General features: G+C 40.4%; 1 protein-coding gene across 1 annotated transcript in view; it reads right to left on the bottom strand.

Annotated features, from left to right (window-relative positions):
• adamts3 (ADAM metallopeptidase with thrombospondin type 1 motif, 3) overlaps nucleotides 1-26630 on the bottom strand; it is a 107056-nt gene that overhangs the window by 58876 nt on the left and 21550 nt on the right. The window contains exons 4-5 of the mRNA XM_034296557.1: nucleotides 18861-19011; nucleotides 1640-1839 (exon numbers count right to left, since the gene is read on the bottom strand). Of these exons, the coding sequence (XP_034152448.1) occupies nucleotides 1640-1839; nucleotides 18861-19011 (351 nt within the window). The remainder of the gene's footprint in view (nucleotides 1-1639; nucleotides 1840-18860; nucleotides 19012-26630) is intronic.

Genomic DNA, 26630 nt, shown 5'->3' with positions numbered 1-26630 from the left:
CATCTCCTGGTATCTCCTGCATGCAAACCTTCTTGAAACATATAGATATGCTGTCCTGGAGGAGCTGGACTACCTGTGCAAATTGAATGGGCTGCAGGTACCGCCTCATGTTACAAGTAGTGACAAGGACACAAGCATAACTCAAGACAAAAGAAGAATCAGTCAGGAAGGATAAGGAGGGAGCAATTGTCTGTGGCCACTACTTGCAAAACCATTCCCTTTTTAGGGGTTGTCTTGCTGTTACCTCTTCAGTGCACCTGTTGTCAAATTTAAGTCAAAAGTGACAACAAGTTCTATTGACTTGGTGTTATACTGTGATCATTAAGTTCACTTAATTATTGCCGGAGCGTGTAGTGGATAGAGACGCAGCCTGCCATGCAGAGGGCCGGTGTTTGTGCTTTGCCACAGTCCAAACAAATAATGCATTAGGATTTGTTCAGGATAGACAAAAATGTCACTGGCTACAACCTTCAGTAGCTATGTTATAGTAAGCCAAAAATTCCACTGTTTTCAGTTATATTGCGACTATCTCAGGTGGATTTTAGAAGTATGCATCCGTGCATGCTTTATGGGGTAATATACAGTAGATCACAAACACTTGTGCAATAAAATAGATAGGGTTTCCATAACTCTATAAGCTTGTCACTTGATGAAAAAGTCAGTTATTGTCACCTATATTGATAATTATTGTATCAATGTCATTCACGAATGAAAGAAACTAACATTGTTGTGCCATGAAATGAAATAGCTTTAGCACTGTAAAGTTTATCTTCTGTCTCGCTAGCAACTGCTCAGATCTTATGACTGTTCTAAGTAGTAAGTTAGTAGATACTAGTAAGCCTATAACTGGCTAATAAGCTGTTAAAACGGCCAGTGGCAAAAGCCATACAGTTCATAGATGATATTTGTGGTGGAAGTAAACTTAATAAGAAACATTAGTCAGTTTAACACAATGCATAATGGTGTCATATAGCTTAGTGGTGTATTGGTTAAAGACACAGTCTATCACATGGGATACACAGGTTTGAATCCAGCAAGGGCAAAAAAAATCATCCCTTCTAATCACAGGCCGGGCGAACTAGGCTTACCTGGTTCCTTTTCTTGTTTTGTGCAGCATCTATAGGTTGTTTTCGACAACCATGTTCACAATATTTGCATTGTCTACCACTATCAAGATAAATAAGAGTATGGTTACCATGTACTGTACATCTAGATACATTTTATTTAACATAAATGCAGGTCTCATGTTCATGTGGTGTACCTGTACTGCCTCTGTGTGTTAATGCAGATCCTACGTACAGAGAACCAGGTGGTCAGCACAGATTAAATTACAGTAAGTAACCTATAAGAGTTACATATTTACATTTTTTGAAAGTCCAGACAGTTGATGCTCACGGAGGGAAGAGGAGGAAAGGAGAAGAAGGTAGAGGGGAGGGGAGAGAATATAAGAAACAGAAACACCTCTCGCCATAAATAATGCAACTACTGTGTCATAAAATAGGGCCCAGTATTCTACTAACAAAGTTGTAACGATATTCACGTTACAAAGACTTACGATATTCACATTACAAACAAAGACTTGTGATATTCACGTTACGAACAAAAACTTACGATATTCACGTTACGAACAAAGACTTACGATATTCATGAGAGTCAGCAGGTAGTTCTGCACATGCTCCTTGCCGTGGAAACGCACCACGGAGTCATCAACGCCCAGAAGAACCTCTATATTGTAGTCGCCATCTCCAGCATGGCGCCTCCTTCTCAATGTCTGGTTCACCTGCCGTGACACCTCGTCCAAAACCCCGGTCACACCTGGGAAGGACAGTTCTTCTGGTTCTGGAGGGAGAAAGAAAGAAAGAAAAGAGTTGAATTGAGAGTCGTAGGCTAACTTTTAATTTTAGGTGGTTGTGAGCTAACTCTAAATTGTAAATGGTTAGCCAGCTAACGGCTAATTCACCACAACAGTTAGCTATCTGAAAACGATCTGAAAACTAAACCTTAGCATCCTGTTCTATGGTTCAAAATAGATCTGAATGTAATAATATTTCAACCAACAATGTTACCACCTCCCTGTTCTTGTGACAATCACCTCCCTGTCAAAGACGTGACCACTGTATCCTACTTGGCCACAGGGAAAATGCAGCTATAGTGATGAACTACGTATGTCTCAGTCATCTGTCATTAGAATATTACATCAAACAATAAATGCCCTCTCCAGACCCCACATCGTTCGGTTTCCTCATGATGCATGCTAACATAGTAACTACAAAGAAACAAAGCTGACTTCATGGCCATAGTACGTCCGCCCTGTCTACTTGGTGCTATAATGGGACACATAATTGCAACAATTAGTGCACCATCAAAAGATGTCTTGATTTCATGTTCAATCAGACACTTAGCCTATTTTTATTTAAATATAGCAACTAGGGGTGTCACAATTCTGACATTTTAGTTGACAATTGTCACACAAACAATTTTTATTAAAGCTTTAATTGTCTATATTTCAAATTGTATACCACTGTGTAGGCTTATAGTGTAAGCTTAAAAATATTGTAAAAATACACTTGCTCCAGAGGTGGTTCTTCATTTTTGTGTCATTCGCACTTTTGACCACCACATTTGTGGAGCAAATCAGAAAATTCACCTCCTCCAAATGATTGGTCTCACCTCTTTCATATGGCTTAAAACCAAAATGTGCCCAGTGTGGTGCAGTTGTGTTTGTCTTTGGAACCCTCACTAACTCAATGTTGTTAATGATTGCTCTTCACCAAATTCAGGTACCTAGCTATTTACCTTATCAGGCGCTTCTAAGCTTCGTTGTTGGGAAGCTGGTAAAATGATTGGCAAATATTTACTCCACAGCAATGATTACAACGTGGCACAAAACATTGAACCATGGCTGTCAACTGTGTATATATACACAGTCCAGGCCAAAAGTTTGGACACACCTTCTCATTCAATGCGTTTCCTTTACTTTCATGACTATTTACATTGTAGATTCTCACTGAAGAAATCAAAACTATGAATGAACACATGTGGAATTATGTACTTAACAAAAAAGTGTGAAATAACTGAAAACGTCTTATTTTCTAGTTTCTTCAAAGTAGCCACCCTTTGCTCTGATTACTGCTTTGCACACTCTTGGCATTCTCTTGATGAGCTTCAAGAGGTAGTCACCTAAAAGAGTTTTCCAACAGTCTTGAAGGAATTCCCAGAGATGGTTAGCATTTGTTGGCCCTTTTGCCTTCACTCTGCGGTCCAGCTCACCCCAAAACTTCTTGATTGGGTTCAGGTCCGGTGACTGTGGAGGCCAGGTCATCTGGCGCATCACTCCATCACTCTCCTTCTTGGTCAAATAGGCCTTACACAGCCTGGAGGTGTGTTTGGGGTCATTGTCCTGTTGAAAAATAAATGATGGGCCAACTAAACGCAAACCGGATGGGATGGCATGTCGCTGCAGGATGCTGTGGTAGCCATGCTGGTTCAGTATGCCTTCAATTTTGAATAAATCCCCAACAGTGTCACCAGCAAAGCACCCCCACACCATCACACCTCCTCCTCCATGCTTCACAGTGGGAACCAGGCATGTAGAATTCATCCGTTCACCTTTTATGTGTCGCACAAAGACACGGCGGTTGGAACCAAAGATCTCAAATGTGGACTAATCAGACCAAAGTACAGATTTCCACTGGTCTAATGTCCATTCCTTGTGTTTCTTTGCCCAAACAAATCTCTTCTGCTTGTTGCCTCTCCTTATCAGTGGTTTCCTAGCAGCTACTTGACCATGAAGGCCTGCTGTTAACCTGCGATTTCTGAGGCTGGTGACTCGGATGAAGTTATCCTCAGCAGCAGAGGTGACTCTTGGTCTTCCTTTCCTGGGGCAGTCCTCATGTGATCCAGTTTTGTTGTAGCGCTTGATGGTTTTTGCGACTGCACTTGGGGACACATTCAAAGTTTTCGCAAATTTCCGGACTGCCTGACCTTCACTAAAGTAATGATGGGCACTCGTTTCTCTTTACTTAGCTGATTGGTTCTTGCCATAATATGAATTCTAACAGTTGTCCAATAGGGCTGTCGGCTGTGTATCAACTTGACTTCTGCACAACACAACTGATGTTCCCAACCCCATTAATAAGGGAAAAAATTCCACTAATTAACCCTGACAAGGCACACCTGTGAAGTGAAAACCATTTCAGGTGACTACCTCATGAGGCTCATTGAGAGAACACCAAGGGTTTGCAGTGCTATCAAAAAAGCAAAGGGTGGCTACTTTGAGGAATCCAAAATATAAGACATGTTTTCAGTTTTTTCACACTTTTTTGTTAAGTACATAATTCCATATGTGTTCATTCATAGTTTTGATGCCTTCAGTGAGAATCTACAATGTAAATAGTCATGAAAATAAAGAAAACACATTGAATGAGAAGGTGTGTCCAAACTTTTGGCCTGTACTGTGTATATATATATATATATATATATATATATATATATATATATACACTCACCTAAAGGATTATTAGGAACACCATACTAATGCTGTGTTTGACCCCCTTTCGCCTTCAGAACTGCCTTAATTCTACGTGGCATTGATTCAACAAGGTGCTGAAAGCATTCTTTAGAAATGTTGGCCCATATTGATAGGATAGCATCTTGCAGTTGATGGAGATTTGTGGGATGCACATCCAGGGCACGAAGCTCCCGTTCCAACACATCCCAAAGATGCTCTATTGGGTTGAGATCTGGTGACTGTGGAGGCCATTTCAGTACAGTGGACTCATTGTCATGTTCAAGAAACCAATTTGAAATTATTCGAGCTTTGTGATATGGTGCATTATCCTGCTGGAAGTAGCCATCAGAGGATGGGTACATGGTGGTCATAAAGGGATGGACATGGTCAGAGACAATGCTCAGGTAGGCCGTGGCATTTAAACAATGCCCAATTGGCACTAAGTGTGCCAAGAAAACATCCCCCACACCATTACACCACCACCACCTGCCTGCACAGTGGTAACAAGGCATGATGGATCCATGTTCTCATTCTGTTTATGCCAAATTCTGACTCTACCATCTGAATGTCTCAACAGAAATCGAGACTCATCAGACCAGGCAACATTCTTCCAGTCTTCCACTGTCCAATTTTGATGAGCTCGTGCAAATTGTAGCCTCTTTTTCCTATTTGAAGTGGAGATGAGTGGTACCCGGTGGGGTCTTCTGCTGTTGTAGCCCATCCTCCTCAAGGTTGTGCGTGTTGTGGCTTCACAAATGCTTTGCTGCATACCTCGGTTGTAACGAGTGGTTATTTCAGTCAAAGTTGCTCTTCTATCAGCTTGAATCAGTCGGCCCATTCTCCTCTGACCTCTAGCATCAACAAGGCATTTTCGCCCAAAGGACTGCCGCATACTGGATGTTTTTCCCTTTTCACACCATTCTTTGTAAACCCTAGAAATGGTTGTCCGTGAAAATTACACATGCGAATTACACAAAAAAAAAAATCTGCAATGCTGCATTGCAAAAATGTCTGCAGATTTGTCAAAATACCTTCTGCATCCCAGGGCCAGACATCTCATGGAAACTGAAAAAATTTGCATGGTATTTGTTGAGATGTTTCTAACATTGTTGTAAAAATCCTATATTTAGATTGGAAACATGATTTTGGAATCAAATATTGTGCAAATATTAATTATTTTCATGATCATTGTCATAACAATGATTGCAATCTGGTTCAAATAATCACAATTTGGCAATTATATAATAAGAATTATTATTAAGTCTACAGTTAAGTTTAAAGTCTCTAAATCTCTGTCGGCCAGCCTGTGAGATTTAGAATGTATTGCAAGATTTGTCTATTATTGTTTAAGTCTGAAATTGGGCACCTCACTAAATGACAGACTGTTGAGGTATGTATCCAGTAGGTTACAGGTTACCAGTTATTAATATGAATGGGACTGTGACAGACTATTCAGGTATGTATCCAGTAGGTTACGACCTACCAGATGATGTAAGGAGCAGGAACTGAACACGGTTTAAGCTTTGCTTTTCCTTAGGGGGTTTTAATAAGATTCAATTATAATTGTATCCACATTTTTGTAATAGTCTTTTATTGCTTTTATTCATTTTAAAGCAGACATTTGTACAAGAGTATTAGTCTAAATAGCATCCTCTTATGTGTCAGCTTGTTTTTAATGTCCATGGGTTTGTAGTGTAAGTAAGTGTGTTATTAATCTGAATGGGAATGTACTCTGTCAGTGTGTTATTAATCTGAATGGAACTGTACTCTATGTCAGTGTGTTATTAATCTGAATGGAACTGTACTCTATGTCAGTGTGTTATTAATCTGAATGGAACTGTACTCTATGTCAGTGTCCAGTGCCTAGAAGACCAGCATCACAGAGACATCTTTTCACTGTTGACGTTGAGATTGGGGGTTTTGTGGGTTCTCGTTAATAAATCTGCCAGTTGAGCACCTGCAAGGTGTCTGTTTCTCAAACTAGACATTATAATGTATTTGTCCTTTTGCTCAGTTGTGCACCGAGGCCTCCCACTCCTCTTTCTACTGGTTAGAGACAGTTTGCGCTGTTCTGTGAAGGGAGTAGATTCAAGTTTCAAGGTTTATTTGTCAATTGCAACAAACAACATTGCATCATACTGAACAATAAAATTATTGTGACATGTCACCCGACAAATACGTAGTGAGAGTTAAGAAGAAGAGTATATAAGCAAAAATAAAGCTAGACAAAAAAGAAAGCAGCAATATACATAACACTGTACACTAGCAGTAGTTTAAAAAAGAGTACTGTAAACTAGCAGCAATATTGGTAGTATTATTGAACATTTAGATATGGCAAGTATGGCAGTAACTAGCAGCAATTGGTATTTATTGAATATCATATATACATATGAGTGCAATAGGCTTATGAATTGTGGCATAGCACAATACAACTGTGTAGTGAGAGTTAAGATGAAAAATTTACACACAGCAAAAATATAGCAAGAGGATATACAACATATACACATACTGCAACACTGTACATAGCAGCTGATTAAAAAGAGCACTTTAAATTAGCAGCATTACTGATCGTAGTATTGAATATTGTAGATATGGCAAGTATGCAATAATACACAAACCAGAAAAGGAACCAGGCAAGCCTAGTTCAGCTGGCCCCCAAATAAAAGTATAAAAAAAATAAGAAAACGTTCTTGCACTCGCTGAATTCATAAAAGGCTGTGTCTTTGACCACTACACCACAGAGCTATAAGCGTGTGAGTGTCAGTATAGATTATGCATTTTGTCACGCATTAACTTCACACCAAGTTTGAATATTTCGCTAGACACCATTAAGCATTGTGTTAAACTGACTAACATTTCTTATTAAGTTTACCTCCACCACAAATAGCATCTATGAACTGTATTGCTTTTGCCACTGGCTTTTTTAACAGCTTATTAGCCAGTAATAGGCCTACTAGCATCGACTAACTTCCTACTTGGAATAGTCATAATAAGTGAGCAATTTCTAGCGAGACTGAATATGAACTTGGTGATCTGTCCTATATTACCTCAAAAAGCATGCACGGTTGGTTACGCTGTAAATCCACCAGAAATAGTTGTAAAATAACCGTAAACATTTTTATTTTAGGCTTACTATAACGTAGCTACTGAAGGTCGCAGACAGTGAAGTTTTTGTCTATCCTGACCCAAAAAGTATGCATGGATGCATACTTCAAAAATGCATCAGAAATAGTCGAAATGTAACCATAAACAGTTTTATTTTAGGTTTATTATAATGTAGAAACTGAAGGTTGTAGCCAGGCAAGTTTTTGTCCATCTTGAATAAATCAAAATGCATAACTTGTCAGTCAGTCACTCACTCAGTAAGAGACAATCGCTCTTCTTGGCAGGCTCTACTTACGCGGTCCAGCAAAAATGTAAACTAGCATCATTTTTGAAAGAGTAGAATGGGGGAGGATAAACAGTATGAAAGAAGCAGATTAGTATACATACATATGGCAGTGGGGATTACTTTAAGACTGCAAGGGAAGCTCGGCTTCCCCTATAATGTAAAAAATATATATATTGACAAAAAATGCATTAAAACACGTTAATCTCTAAAACTAGTTAGTTCAGAATCAGCTACAGGTCAGCTGATTCGATTTTCTTCTCATACAATCCCCAGCGTCACAGTGCATTTCCCTGTTGAAGCCAAGCGTCCATTGACTTCAATGGGGCTGCTTAGAACAGTTTTTTTCAGTGCTCCCAAAGTAGACAGTGATTGGATAAATGCTGCGATTATGTCCCGCGATTATGTCCCGCATTATGAATGAGGAGTGGGCTGGCCCGGACTCCGTACTTCTGTGTGATGATTGGAGGATCTGACGATCTGTCAAACTGCATCTCCTTTTGACTGACAGCGGTCTGTATTATAAGAAGTCACTGAAGCTATTTCGCGCTCAGTCCCATCGCGGATTTCTCAAGCGTATTCGAAAGACAAACTGCTGCAATATTTCTTGATATTTGTTAGGCGAAATTGCTAGTCGATTTGCATCATACATTTCACACAATTATAGGCTACACCACAATCCTTGTTTCAGTTTTGTATTCATTCATTCATTCATATACAGTAGTAGGCTAGGCTAGCGTCGTACGCGGGTGCAACTGCGCTAATATTGTCGACCAGATTTTAGCGAAGCCATTAATGAACAGAGTAAAATTATATTTGTTAAAATATATATATATATATATATATATATATATATATATATATATATATATATATATAGTTCTGTTACAAAATTAAATGTTATTGTCTGGGGTCCAAAAGACCCCAAGTGTCACTACAAATGAAGACCATCAGAGTGTTATAATGTAGGCCGAAAATGAGCTTCCCCTCTTTGAAAGACCAGCAGCCACCACTGACATATGGGTATGGGACCCAGGATGGTAGTGTCATCTGCAAATTTGAGGATGATGTTGGAGCTGTGTGTGTCATGCATGAACAGGGAGTACAGGACGAGACTGAGTACGCAGCCCTGGGGGTTCCAGTGCTTAGGGTCGGTGCAGAGGAGGGGAGGTTGCCCATTCTCACCACCTGGGATATGTCTGTCAGGAAGTCCAGGATTGCAGAGGGAGGTGTAAAGTCTCTGGTTCCTGAGCTTAAGAACAAGCTTAGCGGGCACAATAGTGTTGAATGCAGAGCTGTAGTCCACAAACAGCATCCTCATGTACAGTGGGGAGAACAAGTATTTGATACACAGCTGATTTTGCAGGTTTTCCCACTTACAAAGCATGTAGAACTCTGTAATTTTTATCATAGGTACTCTTCAACTGTGAGTGACAGAATCTAACATTGTATGATTTTTAAGTAATTAATTTGTATTTTATGGCATGATATAAGTATTTGATACATCAGGAAAGCAGAACTTAATATTTGGTACACAAACCTTTGTTTGCAATTACAGAGATAATACGTTTCCTTTAGTTCTTGACCAGGTTTGCACACACTCTAGCAGGGATTTTGTCCCACTCCTCCATACAGACCTTCTCCAGATCATTCAGGTTTCGGGGCTGTCGCTGGGCAATACGGACTTTCAGCTCCCTCCAAAGATTTTCTATTGGGTTCAGGTCTGGAGACTGGCTAGGCCACTCCAGGACCTTGAGATGTTTCTTACGGAGCCATTCCATAGTTTCCCTGGCTGTGTGTTTCGGGTCGTTGTCATGCTGGAAGACCCAGCCACGACCCATCTTCAATGCTCTTACTGAGGGAAGGAGGTTGTTGGCCAAATTCTCACGATACATGGCTCCATCCATCCTCCCCTCAATACGGTGCAGTCGTCCTGTCCACTTTGCAGAAAAGCATCCCCAAAGAATGATGTTCACCTTCCTGATGATCACTGATGCCCCACGAGGTGAGATAGTGCATGGAGCCCCAGACCAAGGGTGATTGACCGTCATCTTGAACTTCTTCCATTTTCTAATAATTGCGCAAACAGTTGTTGCCTTCTCACCAAGCTGCTTGCTTATTGTCCTATAGCCCATCCCAGCCTTATGCAGGTCTACAATTTTATCCCTGGTGTCCTCTCTGGTCTTGGCCATTGCGGAGAGGCTGGAGTCTGTTTGATTGAGTGTGTGGACAGGTGTCTTTCATACAGGTAACGAGTTCAAACTGGTGAAGTTAATACAGGTAATGAGTGGAGAAAAGGAAGGCTTCTTAAAGAGAAACTAACAAGTCTGTGAGAGCCGGAATTCTTACTGGTAGGTAGGTGATCAAATACTTATGTCATGCAATAAAATGCTAATTCATTATTTTAAAATCATACAATGTGATTTTCTGGATTTTTGTTTTAGGTTCCATCTCTCACAGTTGAAGTGTACCTATGATAAAAATGACAGACCTCTACAAGATTTGTAAGTAGGAAAACCTGCGAAATCGGCAGTGTATCAAATACTTCTTCTCTCACTGTATGTGTTGCCTTTTTCCAGGTGGGAGAGGGCGGTGTATGTCGTCAGGGCGATGGTATCATCCATAGATCTATTAGGGCGGTTTGCAAATTGAAAAGGGTCATTACTATCTGGAAGGATGGAGCAGATGTGAGTTCTGATCATCCACTCAAAGCACTTCATGATGATGGTGGTCAGTCCAATTGGGTAATAGATTAGATTAAACTTTATTGTCATTGAACACTACAATGAAATGCAGTTAGCATCTAACCAGAGATGCAAATAGAGGAGGGCAGAACATGTACAAGTATTTACAAGCATTAAGTATATGTATATTACCAGTGGAATGTATAAATGAGCAATACTAAATGTGCAACTGGGATAATAATTGTTCGGGTACAAATGGCAATTTCAAAATGGCATTCAAGATGTGCAAACGAGGCAAATGAAGGAGTGATGAATTAAGGTAGCATGTGCACCCGAGATGCACAGATAGCACCAATGAGGTCCCTGAGGTAGACATGCGTGTATAACAACTCTAGAATGTGCAAAGAGGCACATTTTATGTGCAAGGTGCATGTGCAACTGAAATGCAAGGATAGCAGCGGTGAGGTTCCTGAGGTAGACACGTACCTGGAACAACTGGAAACTTCCGTTATCAGGCACAGCAAGCCAGTGTCAGAGTAGTACAAGGCAGTGTCAGAGTAGTACAAGGAAATAATAATAATAGTAGTAGCAGTAGTAGTAGTAGCAGCAGAGTAACATTAGTAGTAGTAGTAGAGTAACAATAGTAGTAATATGAATTGTAGTAGAGTAACAGCAGTAGTAATACTAATAGTAGTAGTAGTAGATTAACAATAGTAGTAACACTAATAGTAGTAGTAGGTGAGTAACAGTATTAGTAAAACTAGTATTAGTAATATTAGAGTAACAGTAGCAGTAATACTAATAGTAGTAGTAGTAGAGTAACAATAGCAGTAATACTAATACTAGTAGTAGTAGAGTAACAATAGTAGTAATACTAATTGTAGTAGTAGAGCAACAATAGTAGTAATACTAATTGTAGTAGTAGCGCAACAATAGTAGTAATACTAATTGTAGTAGTAGTAGTAGATTAACAACATTAGTAATACTAATAGTAGTAGTAGTTGTAGTCAGTCATGCCTGCTGCTATGGTTATCAACACTGCCTTGTCTCTGGTTGTTATTAAGCCTGTCCCTGGCTGTTATTAAGCCTGTCCCTGGCTGTTATTAAGCCGGTCTCGGGCTGTTATTAAGCCTCTCTGGCTGTGATCAGTGCTGGATGACACATTGTTGATTGATAGTCAAAGCACAAACACAAACACCCCCACTCATACACACAAAAACACCCACTCATACACACACACATACAAAACACCCACTCAGACACACACAACCCCAAACACACTCACTCAGACACACACAACCACAAATACACCCACTCAGACACCCACAGACAGGAGAGCGGATGCCTGACAGACAGATCTCCATGTTCTGTTCTATATGTATATGTGAGTTGTCTTAAACTGAACTGCCTGAAACTTCAGGGCTTCATTTGAAACCTCAGAACAGTGGTTTAAACGTCAGGGCTTCATTATAAACCTCAGAATGGTGTTATAAACCTCAGGGCTTCATGTTACACTGCAGAGCTTCATAATATACCTCAGAATGGTGTTTTTAACCTCAGGGTTTTGTTAACCTTTGTTATAAACTTTTAATCCGGTCCCTGCTCTTTCAGAAAAACTCCCTCTCCTCAATCTTAACCCACTTTACATTCCCAATTTTTTTTTAAATAAAGATATCTTTAAAATATTCAGTGCCATAATCCATCACACTTGTTGTCTGTGAAGTTTGGGGTCCAGAATGTTGGCAGAATGTGGATTTTTGTGGTCAACTGTGATGTCTCTTTGAGGTTGCTGTCTTGCAGGAACACACACTTGTGGGCAAGTTTCTGCCTCCTCCTTTTCAGCCTCCTGATTACAGAGGCCATCAGGTGTTTGACCAAAATGAACAGGTACTTGTTATATTTCATCAACCCAATGAATTTAACATGGCTCCCGACAGAGAGACCAGACCTTACTGTCTGCTATGGAACCTACAGAGAGAGACCAGCCCTTACTGTCTGGTACCTGGACAAGAGACTCCAGGGAGACAGACAGAAGACACAAGGAAGAAAGACAGGAGACACCAGTGAGACAGACAGGATACATAACAGAGACATACAGGAGACACCGGGGAGACAGAATAGAAGACACCAGGGTGATAGACGAGACACTAGGGAGACAGACAGGAGACACCAGGGAGACAGACAGGAGACACCAGGGAGACAGACAGGATACATAACAGAGACATACAGGAGACACCAGGGAGACAGAATAGAAGACACCAGGGTGATAGATGAGACACTAGGGAGACAGACAGGAGACACCAGGGAGACAGACAGGAGAAACCAGGGAGACAGACAGGAGACACCATAGAGACTTCATCCTGGCCTGTGATCTCTCTCCTTACTAATTTTTCAGCACCCAGGATCAGTTCAGAATCTATTCCCTAGCAACAAGGACCAATGTGGAAACCATGCCTTTGCAACTCCAAACTTTTTCGTAACCCTTCCCCTCTCTGGAACAAAGGCTGCACATCTCCATGGCAATGCTCAGAACCACACAAGCAGTCATCCTGGAGCTAAAAGAGTGAATGAACTCTCAGCCTTCCAATGATCACATCATTACCCCCACCCACCCTGTCCAGCAGCATCCCAGTGTTCACATCATTAACCCCCTCAAATTACTACCCACTGCCAGCTAGAAGTGGCACAACCACACAGTGACAGTATTTGGACAATAACCTCAGAGAGGGGACATTGGGGGTTGCTAACTTTGTTAAATAAATTATATAACTATAAACATATCGTGTAACAGATCTGTTGATTGAGGTTTCCCTAATTTCCTGCTTTGGATGAAGTCACTATTTAGTGTCCATGTAGAAGCAACCTAAATGTTATGTGTCATGGCAAGCTACTAAAGTAAATAAACAATATCGGCAATAAAATTTTTTTTGACTGGGAATGTCTTTTCTTCAAAGTTTCTATTGCAAAGTATTACAGCATTTTTAAACCCTGACACTCGTGGGTCTGTCACTAAGAGAAAGGATTTCAGGCACTGTTTGACTAAAGAAATGCAAAAAGCACAAGTAGACCACTGTTTCGGTTGTATTTGTTTTGTTAACAGTAGTAGTAGTAGTAGAGTAACTACTACTACTTGTGTTAACATTTAGGATGCAATGGTACATGATATGTTATCAAACCATTCAGTACACCCCCTAGGGTTCAGTACGCACACATGAACTGCGGAGTTGTGACATGCCAGTAATTTCCTGTAATTTACAAAACATGCTTTGTGCTCTAAACTACACACACATTGGAGATTCAGACCCACAGAACCAGAGGAGTCGCTTGTGAACAGGTAAGGCAGGCAACTGCTTGGGGCCCCAGGCTCTTAGGGGGCTCCTGAGGGCTGACAAACTTTACTCCACAACAATGTCTCAAAATGTGGCAATTGCAGTGACTGCAAACTCCTTCCTCTTAAACAACCAATGGACGATTTGCAATGACATCTCAGTAGGAAACCTCCCTAAAGGCGCCCCACAGGGTATCTGCAGGTTTCGGCAAGTCAAATGTAACATGTTTTAAGACTAACACTAGAACTGCCAGACCTTTTTCCCCCTATAACCGCCAGAGCCAAACGCCATTTGGCATCATTAGCATACGAATCGTCCCTATTAGCATGGACATTCTCCTCCACAGCATCACCATCCAGCCAGAGCATCAGTTCATCCACTCAGTCGTCATCAAACTATGCTATATAGAAGTATAAAACATAATGAATTACAGAATTTGTTTGTTTTAAATGGTTAATTAATTTGAAAAATACAAGACTGTGTTTGTATTGAATGTGTCACCATACGAAAAAAAATTACAAAAAAAGAATCCATAGAAAAGGACGAGGTCTGAAATGAACAGGCTGTGTGTGATCTAGTTTTTCTTTCCCTACGTAAATAATGTAGATTTATATTTTCGATTTACATTTGATGAATTAGCCTACACAATAAGCTGAATCTCCTAACCCATGTGATCATTTGTATTATGTTTCAATAATAGACTAATTAAGTTTTCATTCATCTGGGAGTATCACGCATTCATCCATTGACGTCATGCATTCTGTGAGGGGTGATTAGCGCCTGGGTACCATTTGGGTACAAACGTTAAGTGGCGTGGGCTGTTGGCTGATTAAGTCGGAAAACGGTAAAAAAACTGGTAAATCGTCTCTCAATAGTTTTCTGTTTGTGAGTTTAGAATTCTGACAATGGAACAGTGTAATATACACCTATTTAGGAACAGTCACAGAAGGAGGAGGTTAGCTTTCAAAATGGCAGTTTTATTTTAATTACAAACTCAAACGCCAATTGGTGTAGGCATTGTAGGCAACTGATAACGCCCATTCAATCCAATGATAACATTCGAACCGCCTGGGTGTGACAGGTCATTAGGGACAGGTGCAGAAAGAACTGCAAATAAATTATGTTATTTTTATTTCTTGAAGATTCCTTCCTTATTATCTATGAATATAGCATCTTCCTAAATTGCATATAATTTGGGTTAGGATTTTATTTCATGTTTGTTGGTCCCTGCCTTGCTGCTTCAGACTGCGTTCTGCCGATTCAAATTTGCAGTAGTAGGCAATAGGCTAAGCGTGAATGTGGGGCTAGCCCCTCTCTCATAATGCAATTTACATTGTACATGTGAAAATATTAATATGCATGCTCAGAATGTTAGTGTGATCAATGTATATCTGTTTTCCATGTCTGCTATTTGGTGATTTGAAACATCTTTCTGTGAGGATTACAAAACATGAGAGCAGCGGGAGTCATCTGGACAATGCTGTGAAATTGGGCTTACTTGGAAAGGTAAATGTCGCAGCCCAAGTTGACAGTTCATACAGGCAATCCATTGAGCAGCATAACAAACAGGTGGAGGAAAACAGGTACGTTCTCAGTCGGATAATAACGTATTAAACTGTGTGGGAAATATGAAACCGCGCTGCGTGGGCACGACGAGTCGGTGGACTCCCAGAATCCTGGAATATTCAGATGCATTTTCGAGACAATGTGTGGAGGCGATTAGAGACTTACATGTTGCCTGACAATATAGTGAAAGAGATGTTTTTGGAGTTTGTGGAAGTCAAAGATAAAACTGGACTCGGCCTCTCTAATAGCATCAAGGGTGTGCTGGAAACACTGAAGCTGGGAGAAAAGCTGATCGCTCAGACTGATGATGGTGTGGCTGTAATGAGTGGAAACGTCCAAGGGGTACAGACGCTAATGAAAGAGACAAATGCCCAGTTTGTTCACTGCTATGCTCCCCAGCTGAACCTGACCTTGCATCAACTTTGTTCAGTAAGGATGAGCATCCTGAAAGTGCTTTTTGCAAATGTAACTGCTTTTGCCACCTTTTTCCCTGGCGCTCCGTGCTGCAGCACTTGCTGAGGCAACACACAGACACATTCCAAGGCCACCCGCTTTACGATGGAACTTTAAAAGTAGAACTGTCACTGTACTTTGGGAAAACCCAGCTGCGCTGCTCCTGTGTATGGAGGACATACGCACACAACCAGGGTGGGATGAGGCCACCATAAGTGAGGCATACTGCCCGTCAAAAAAACTTTGGGACCGAGCCTTTCCGTAGCTGCTGGAATTTTCTTTCTTCCTTATGCCAGAAATTAATGTTTTAAACACTCTGCAAGAACGGAGCATCAATGCATCTGGGATTAGCAGTGCGGTCACCTGTTTCAAGGAGAATGTCCATACCATGCAGAAGCAAACTGATGAATGGGCTGCCACCGTTCAAGGTGGAACAGACAAGCCAGGCCGGCGGGTAACCAACACAGCGCCGGTGATGAAGGAGGCATGCGACACAGTCATCTCCCAGGTGGAGCAGAGGTTTTCACAAAGTGACCACCTGATTCCTGCGAAGCTGGTTGACAGCTCGGTCTTCCCACAGTTTGTCCTGTCATTCCCTACATCTGAGCATGACTGTGTGGTGAAACTATGGCCTCTAGGAAACGAGGAAAAGTTGAAGTCTGAGCTGACCACTCTGTACCGCCACACTGAGCTTCACACTGGTAAGACGGCCCTGTCTCTGTTAAGATCCGTCCATGAGAACAACCTAGAGGAGGCTTTTGCTGAGACCGTCAATTATCATAAGAACACCTATGACGACATCCAAGTCAGAGAGGAACATTTCCACCTTGAAGAGGGTAAAAACCTTCACTCACAATACCATGGGCCAGCCGCCACTTAACGCATTGGCCATGTTGTCCATCGAAAGCCAGCTGTTTCAACAGCTACATGATTTAAATCCCAAAGGCATCGAAAAGTTTGCCCAGAGGAAGAACCGCCTAGCCACCTTTATCTTCAAGTGCTGTTGCTGTTCGCGTATGGCCCTGCAGGCATATTGGTTCTGAGCTTGGTTGCATTCCTAATTTAGGTTTTAAATGTGACAGTGGTAATTTTACTTGTGTGTGAAAGAGAAGGAGAGCAATTACACAAGAAGGTCTCTCTTTCTCTCCAGTATGTGTACTACAACACCAGGTAGAAGCAAGACGATCTGTCGTTAAAAGTGTTTTGTGGAGCCATGCTGTTTGCTGATATGTTAAATAAACACATCAGTAGCAAGAGGGAGTTTTGTAGCTTTACTGGTATGTATCCTATATATTGAAATGGTTTGTGCTCCACCACTTTTTTACATATAAAAACACCACTGAAATTTCAACCCCCTAACCCACACAAAAAATACATAGAGACCCCAATTCGACTGAAGTACCCACTGTTGTTAGAGCAGTATTACTGCTATCAATAATGTTACTGGCAGTTCTTCGCGGGACTGTCGTCAATGACCTGATCAAACAAAACTGAGAAATGCCCAGGCGTTTGTTGGATGCTTTCATAGCGTTTTTGTTGTTTTTGTGTTTCTCACACTTCATATGGGATTCCACAGATTTAATTCCCATGTATGTCTCAAGTTTGAAAGACTTCCTGCAAAAAACACAATGGCTTTGTTTTCTTTCCCTTCAACAGATTTCAACCACAAATTCTGACTAAATGTGTACATTCCCATGGTACTTGCGGGAAGTTGAACAGCCAGTGTCCACTATGTAGCTAGTTAAATTACCTAGCTTTGTACTAGCTAGCTATCTACCTCATGAACAACCATGTTGGGAGAAAAGCAGCCAACCGTCAAGTGTCACCTGACATCTAACATTCTGACTGAAATCATAGTTTCTCACTGCGCACCACCAGAGCTAAAATGCATTCAGAGATAAGCAAATTTGAAGAGGCACTGCCGTCTTTCAAATGCGCTGTGTGGGAATATTTTGGATTCAGCGTTCAATAAGACGATGAGGGTAAGAAGATACTAAGTAAATACTCTGCCAGCATTGCTTTGCCACTGTCAGCTACTCAAGTGGATAGACTTCTAACATGACGACAAACCGCGGTACGTACTGAACCGTGACCCACAAACCGCGGTAAGTACTGAACCATAGGCCCACTGTACTGTTGCATCCCTAGTTAACATGCAACTCAACCACACATTACACAGTAGATGTAGCAGCCTTCCAATAAGTCACTGTGTCTGCATGTCGGCCAACTCAAATGACCTGGGCGGTAGGCATCAGCTGTGTAGTGCATTAACCAATTACAATGTCCAGATTGACTTTTCTTTGTTGATTCATTTATTACTCATGAACATAATAATACGTTTCTTGCATCCTGGTAGAACATGGTTTTAATCACACAGTTAGGTAGCCTAACCATATTTGAGCTACTGTTACACTACCTGCGGTCGCCACGGTCAGAAAATGGCGCACCTTGCATGCACACCTGTCTGCCTTACCCCTCCTGTACAAATTAGTGATGTGCAGTTTGTGAACGATTTGTTCTTTTTGAATAATCTTTTTAATGACTCAGGACTCACAAGTGCTTTTTTACTTGTGGCTTGTTGATTTGGTTACATAAAAAGTTCAATGTTGTACAAGAGAATTGTTGAGGAGGCCACCAGTCAAACCAGAAGCTAAACCAAACATGGACCTTACAGCCAGACAATAAACCAAAACACACAAGCAAAGGCACAACAAAATAGCTCAAAAAAAGAAATGGGGGGGATAGGAATTGCAGAGTCAATACTCAGATCTCAATCCTATTGAAATACTGTGGTGGAACGTAAAGCAGGTCATGCATGCCAGAAACCACTTAATACAGTTCCAGAGATCCACACTACAATCATAGAACTCACATAGAATGACCATGTAATAAGGTGCCAGCTATCAGCAGTGTATACAACGGAAGCCTACCGTGGTAGTCCAGTGAGATATCTGAGGGAGCCTGAAGAACTGCTGATCTCCTATAGACAACATGGACTCTGCCCTGATCCTCGTGATCCTGAGTTCCTCTCTCCAACGGCTCAATAAAATACTCATCTGAGTCGGTTCGGATCATTCCAGCCTAAAGACACAGAGGAATAGTTCAGGAACCATTTATAAAGATTGCAGTTATAAATTACATTACATATGAAGAACTTGTCTGAGTCTGTGTGTAGTACTTTATTCAGCAGTGCACACTGCAACAAAACATTGTGTGTACTTGGAGATGAAGGAACAGAGGAATGGGAATGAATCAGCACATATCAGCGTTGTGTCTGTTTGAACAGGAGGCAGCTTTTAGCCTTGAACATTAACTTCTACACTTGAAGAGAACAACTTGTAAATGTTATGCAGCAAAATCCGCCATGTAGAATATATCCAAACTGGAATTTAGAGACCAGATTGCGGGTCTGTTGCGATGAACAATCCCCCACTGTTGGTGTGAATTTGCGTCTTTACCGCGTCTATTTTAATAAGATCAGCATTGTGACATTATGCAGTCGACCAAAAGTAACATCATAGATGTGTTTTTCAAACCACTCCTAAACAATACCATCCGACACCAGTGTTATTTCATGTGTGGAAAATGATCCCAAAAATATTCTAATCTTATGTTAATGTACATAGTTTCATCCTTGAAATGACATTGCATTTAAAATAACATCATTTCACATATCTTCCTGTGGAGGGTGTTTCTTATGAGAGGTGTACTTATCAAAAGCAGCAACTTCATAATTGTTCATGTGCTTGTATTAGGATGGAACGCAGATGGATCATGGGAAGTTTCGAAGAACACATTTCCAAGTTACGCATCGCAGTAGTGGCTATTTACCCCCATTTGAATCAAACCACAACATTGGCAACCCAAAGGAGCAGACACATCTAGAGTTCTATCTTGGAGATCAAGACGCATCAGAGGAATGACACATCCATCCTGTATCTCCTCCTTTTCTTCTTCATAGCTCTCTCATTACAACATCACAAACATGCTGTCTGGCCGGCGAACGTGTATTTCTCCTCCCCTCTCCTGTCATCTCCTCTTGTCTTCTTTCCTTACATCTCCTCTCATCTCCTCTAGTCTTCTCTTGGCTCCTGCCCTCTCATCTCCTCTCCTCTATCCAGGACTCCAAACAGACCTGCCTCTCACAGCCCTGGAATGTACTCCACTCTCATCGCTGGCCCTGGCCCTGGCCCTGTGTGTGTGTGTGTGCATGTGTGTACCTCACCATGGCCTCTCTAACTACAAGTCTGTGTGCTCCTGACAGGCAGAATATATCCCTCCCTTTCCTACTGCCAAGACATGTAAGCACTATCTGACTACATTTCATAACACATATTGCCATGCAGAGCACAGTAAGAGCAACATGTTCCATGTCAATTTCTCATAGAAATGTACAAAGAGCTGCATTTAAATAAAAGGTTGAAGACAAAACAGTTAAATCTTGGGTTTATAGGAACTCAGACAATTCCTGCCAAACATTTCTTATGTAATCACAACCAGTGTCAATATGGTTTTGAACATACAGTCTGTCATGCCTGAATTGGACTGGAACAAAGTCTGTAATGGACCAGTACTGAGACAGACAGCCTGTACTGAGGTACTGACACAGACAGACTGCACTGAACCTGTACTGAAACAGACACCCTATACTGAACCTGTAGTGAAACAGACATCCTGTACTGAACCTGTACTGAAACAGACAGCCTGTACTCAACCTGTACTGAAACAGACAGCCTGTACTGAACCTGTACTGAAACAGACATCCTGTACTGAACCTGTACTGAAACAGACATTGTGTACTCAACCTGTACTGAAACAGACAGCCTGTACTGAACCTGTACTGAAACAGACAGCCTGTACTGAACCTGTACTGAAACAGACATCCTGTACTGAACCTGTACTGAAACAGACAGCCTGTACTGAACCTGTACTGAAACAGACAGCCTGTACTCAACCTGTACTGAAACAGACAGCCTGTACTCAACCTGTACTGAAACAGACAGCCTGTACTCAACCTGTACTGAAACAGACATCCTGTACTGAACCTGTACTGAAACAGAGAGTCTGTACTGAGGTACTGAGACTGGCATCTTTTTCTCAGTATTTTACATCTTGCACAGAGAGTATGTGAGATGAATTTAATTTACTCTGCAGTGGAGTGTTCTATAAGTAACCTGTGCTTGAATTGGGCCAGAACAGCATTCTAATTCTAGGCAAACTGGTCCAGATTTATTGTCACTTTTGGTAAAGTAGAGCGAAAAGGCTATGAATGTTCTTGGTTTTGTTAATAATATGAGAGAAATCCTAACCTAAATTGAAAAAACACATTCTTAGCCAATCAAATGTGTCACAAATAAGTAACGTTATCTCTGCCTGTTCTGCCCTTAGCTAAGCTAGCAGCAATGAGATACTTAGCTGTAGTAGCTGCCTACAGTCAATGCTACAGAATAGCTGTCTAACAAAATCAAGACTGCTTATTAAATACTACTACTATCAATAGAACTGTCAAACTCAATCACTTTAATTAATTACTACAACTACCAATATTTATTTATTTTATTTATACAGGGAAAACCAACTGAGACCACAGTCTCATATGCAGTGGTGCCCTTTATTACAATAATAATAAACCAAATGCATTTTTTAAATGTAAAACATGTATAACATGCATTAAACATTTAAAACTAAAACAATAAAAAATAGCAAGTAAAATTCACTGGAAAGCGGGCAGTCAAACAATGTTTAAACTGTGCTATGGACACAAGGTCCTTCAACCTAAGGTCATCCTGTAGAACATTCCATGATTGAGTGGCATAGAAGGTAAACACATTTGAAATGAACTTAGACTAAGCCTGAGTAACTTTGAGAAGTAGCCACTCTTGAGAGCGAGTGTGATGTGAGTTAATTCTCCAATTAATCGAGGAAAGGTAATTAGGACGTTTTTGTAGGGTGGCTTTATAAAAAGAAAATGGTGTGAACAAAAGCTTGCATCAGTAATAAAACACAGAGCCACATGACAATCTGAGTCAAGACCTTTGAAAACAGAAGCTGAAAACAAAAAATAAATAAATTGGCACTGATTTTCAAAATATGACTGATCATATCTTTTATTTAATGATAATGATCATATAAAACAACATAGTTGTTTGGTTCATTTTTAAATCAAAATGATAACAGAAATCATCCAAATGGCCCTGATCTAAAGTTTACATACCCTTGAATGTTTTGCCTTGTTACAGACACACAAGGTGACACACAGGTAAAAATGGCAATTAAAGGTGAATTTCCCACACCTGTGTGTAAATAGTCACTGAGTTTGTTAGCTCTAACGTGGATGCCCTTGTTGTGTAATGAGAAATGTCTGTTGAGGAAGACTGGAAGTGTATTCGATGAAGGGGCACAACTGGCCCCACCAAGTTTCCCACACATGCCTGCATAACATCTGCTTCTCTAAAGATCTGGAACACCAGGTGTGGGCCATCAGCCCCAACCTCCTGAGCTCACCTGGAGAGGTGAGAAACACTGAGCAACTAAATGCATGATTTTGTGGACATTTATCTGTAGTGTTTGGATTTCCCCTGTTTCCCACAAAGGTCTGAATATGTCTGATATGCTTTATTGTACTGTATGGGTTATGGATAAAACTTCTTGTGGAAATGATTGTCCTTGTTGCATGTCTGACAACCACTGCAGCAACACCCGTCCATTCGAAAAGTCTGCATTGATTAAGTGGGACAGTTCCTGTCCTTTGTGTTCATTGTGTTTTCCAAGGTAAAGTAATGCTAATGACTATTGGGGGAGTGTTTTAGATATGCCTGATTTTAGGATAAATAGCTATGCCTCCAAAACGTTATTTGAGTGTGTCCTCATTAAAGAGACCTCCCAACATGTTGTGTTGAAGTCATATTTAGGGGTTTCTCCTCGTTAAAGAGACCTCCCAACATGTTGTGTTGTAGTCATATTTAGGAGTTTGTCATCATTAAAGAGACCTCCCAACATGTTGTGTTGTAGTCATATTTAGGAGTCTATCGTTAACAGAAGCTTCTAGCACACCTTGGTGTTAAAATGTGTCTAATTGTGTACTTAGTAGACTTATAGACTAGTTGGGATGACGTAGAATGGTGTTTGTATGTAACTACATTTTGTATTGGAACTTAAGAACTTGATAGAATACACTGTACTACTTTGGAATATAGATTACTACAGCACTCCTCATTCATCTTCACACTCAAGCGTGTTAGACTACTGAAAATCACACATATATAAGTTGAAGTGACCACAAGACATCCCCGAGTTCTGGGTCTCTGAACAGGCTGGGTGGTCCCAGGGACACATGCCATTGTGGGCATCCCTCAGTTCTGGGTCTAGGTTGGTCCCAGGGACACATGCCATTGTGGGCATCCCTCAGTTCAGGGTCTAGGTTGGTCCCAGGGACACATGCCATTGTGGGCATCCCTCAGTTCTGGGTCTAGGTTGGTCCCAGGGACACATGCCATTGTGGGCATCCCTCAGTTCAGGGTCTAGGTTGGTCCCAGGGACACATGCCATTGTGGGCATCCCTCAGTTCAGGGTCTAGGTTGGTCCCAGGGACACATGCATTGTGGGCATCCCTCAGTTCAGGGTCTAGGTTGGTACGAATGGGCAGTTATACCTCCTGCAAGAATTCAGGGCCTCATAGACAACCATTACAAAAGACTGCATGCTGTCATTGATGCTAAAGGGGGCAATACACAGTATTAAGAAATAAGGGTATCCAGACTTTTGAACAGGGGTCAGTTCATTTTTTTCTTTGTTGCCATGTTTTGTTTTATGATTGTGCCATTCTGTTATGACCTACAGTTGAATGTGAATCCCATAAGAAATAAAAGACGTGTTTTGCCTGCTCACTCATGTTTTCTTTACAAATGGTACATATATTACAGCACAACTGTACTTGTCACGTGTCAGATCCCTGGTACCTATGGTTCTGTACAACAAGTACCGTCATGTTTTAAGAATTTTGGCTTCAACTTGTTATTGAAGTATCGTTTTTCCTGAACCCCCCAATAATACAGACAAAACAATGTGACCCCCTGGAGAAGAGTGAAAATCCTGGGATCCATTGACCTGACCCCCCCAATATACAATATTGTTTCGCAGTTGCCTAAACCTGAGCCAATCATAAATTAAATGTTTTCTAGATTTCACTGGCTGTATGTATTTGTACAGTTTTGAATGAGGCATGTATGTCAGCAATGGAATAAAAAATACTAGTCAAATGCTCAAAGTCCAGCTCAGGGTTAGTAAAGCACAAATGCAATCCAAGTTAATATGTTCAAGATCTTGTAAAAAAGCATTTTAAAACATTTAAATGTTTATATTTTTTTCAAAACTGAAATGAGGTAAGACCTACTGGATTCTATCATATTATACAGTATATACTATGGGACAGTGGTCACTAACATCTATTGGAAAGACTGTCATCTCTGATATGTACTATGGGACAGTGGTCACTAACATCTATTGGAAAGACTGTCATCTCTGATATATACTATGGGACAGTGGTCACTAACATCTATTGGAAAGACTGTCATCTCTGATACATACTATGGGACAGTGGTCACTAACATCTATTGGAAAGACTGTCATCTCTGATACATACTATGGGACAGTGGTCACTAACATCTGGTGGAAAGACTGTCATCTCTGATATATACTATGGGACAGTGGTCACTAACATCTATGGGAAAGACTGTCATCTCTGATACATACTATGGGACAGTGGTCACTAACATCTGGTGGAAAGACTGTCATCTCTGATATATACTATGGGAAAGTGGTCACTAACATCTGGTGGAAAGACTGTCATCTCTGATACATACTATGGGACAGTGGTCACTAACATCTGGTGGAAAGACTGTCATCTCTGATACATACTATGGGACAGTGGTCACTAACATCTGGTGGAAAGACTGTCATCTCTGATACTGTAACCCCTAACCCTTAACCACATTTCACATAAAATCAATCTGGATTAGCCTGGTATAATAGTATATTAATGATGTCCAAATTAGAAAATAGACTTCTTACATTTAAGTGTAAAAAAACCAAGCCCATTGTGGTTTTTAAAAACAAGAGGATTTTCAATAAAAACAGGATTACCACCTAAACCAATTGGTCTAGAGGAGATATGAGAAGTGGATATGGAAATCCTATTTCAAGCGTTAACACCATTTGGTCTGTAAGTTTGAATCACATGCTCTCGGCATAACCAATGGCAAAAAGGTAAATACATTTGAACAAGGATAACAACTATTTTTCATAACAGAGGGCTGTAAAATGAAATCTTGTGGAACAGACTTATTGCAGTTGTGCTTAGAGGAGTTTTCACTGATTAACTTAGTAGAGCTGTCTAACTCTATTGCTCTAACTACTACAGCTATCAATAGAGCTGTCTAACTCTATCACTCTAATTACTACAAACATCAATACAGCTGTCTAATTATCACTAATTACTACAACTACCAATAGAGCTGTCCAACGTCACTCTTATACTAAAAGTACTATAGTATCAGTATACTATATACTCAACTACCAATAGAGCTGTCCAACTTCACTCTTATACTATAAGTACTATAGTATCAGTATACTATATACTCAACTATCAATACAACTATTATGTTCTATTCTTAGGGCTACGACTTACAGCTATTTTGATTCATGATTAATCTGTCGATTACTACTGCAGTTAAACCAGAATTAAATTCATTGGATTTAAAATAAAGTTTTCAGTGGTTTTCTTATCCTTTTACCATGCCTTCATTAAAATAACTGTAGGCAGTAGTTCTAAAAAATAAATAAAAATGTGTATCATTCCAGTGTCTCATGAAGCATTTAATTCATTGCATTTAAATGCATTCCAGTGTATCATGAAGCTTGTTGAGAGACTTTTGACTTAGAATGGTTAATGTTAATGGAAATTGTAATGCATTTAAATGCCTCAACGTTCCTGTTGTGGAGAAATACAGAACTCACCAAATTTGACAATAATGGGTTAAATCATCAGTATCGTTGTGAATACTTAGCTAGCCGGAGTTGCTCAACTACACACAAACTCAACGTGCTCGAGTAGATCACTGGTTTGGTTGTGAAAAACATGACGTTAACATTAACTCAGCCATCCATTCAAGATGAACTATTTCTCAATTAAAAACTCCATGAATACAAACTCAAATTAATGATGAATTTGTATTATATTAACTTGCCGTGTGGAGCACTATTAATCTTCTGTCATCACGGATACAATGTGTTTTCTCTTTAAATGCTCATACATTACAGTCATGCTCCCAGCGTCTCATGTAGATCAATAGTGCAATTTCTTTGCTGTGTCTCATGTAGATCAATAGTGACATTTCTTTGATGCGTCTTAGGTAGATAAATAGCAACATTTTATTACTGTGTATCATGTAGATCAATAGGGCAATTTTAAATGTTGTCTACAATATTTGTTATCAATGTTATTGATATTTTTCGATTAGTTGTTGCCGCCCTATCTATTCAATCTACAAAATGTATTTAATTGAAGATATGCGGAATATGGTTGAATCTTAAAAACATCTAAATCAGCATTATCTATATTCATATACTTCGTCTGTCTGATACATGCTCATCTTCTTCTCATCTATCACAACCCTTTTTTCCAGAACTTTGCAGGCTTGTTT

The sequence above is a fragment of the Esox lucius genome, chromosome 13 (assembly GCF_011004845.1).
Source record: "Esox lucius isolate fEsoLuc1 chromosome 13, fEsoLuc1.pri, whole genome shotgun sequence".
In the NCBI taxonomy this organism is placed as follows: domain Eukaryota; kingdom Metazoa; phylum Chordata; class Actinopteri; order Esociformes; family Esocidae; genus Esox; species Esox lucius.
This window is presented reverse-complemented; position numbering and strand designations above follow the sequence as displayed.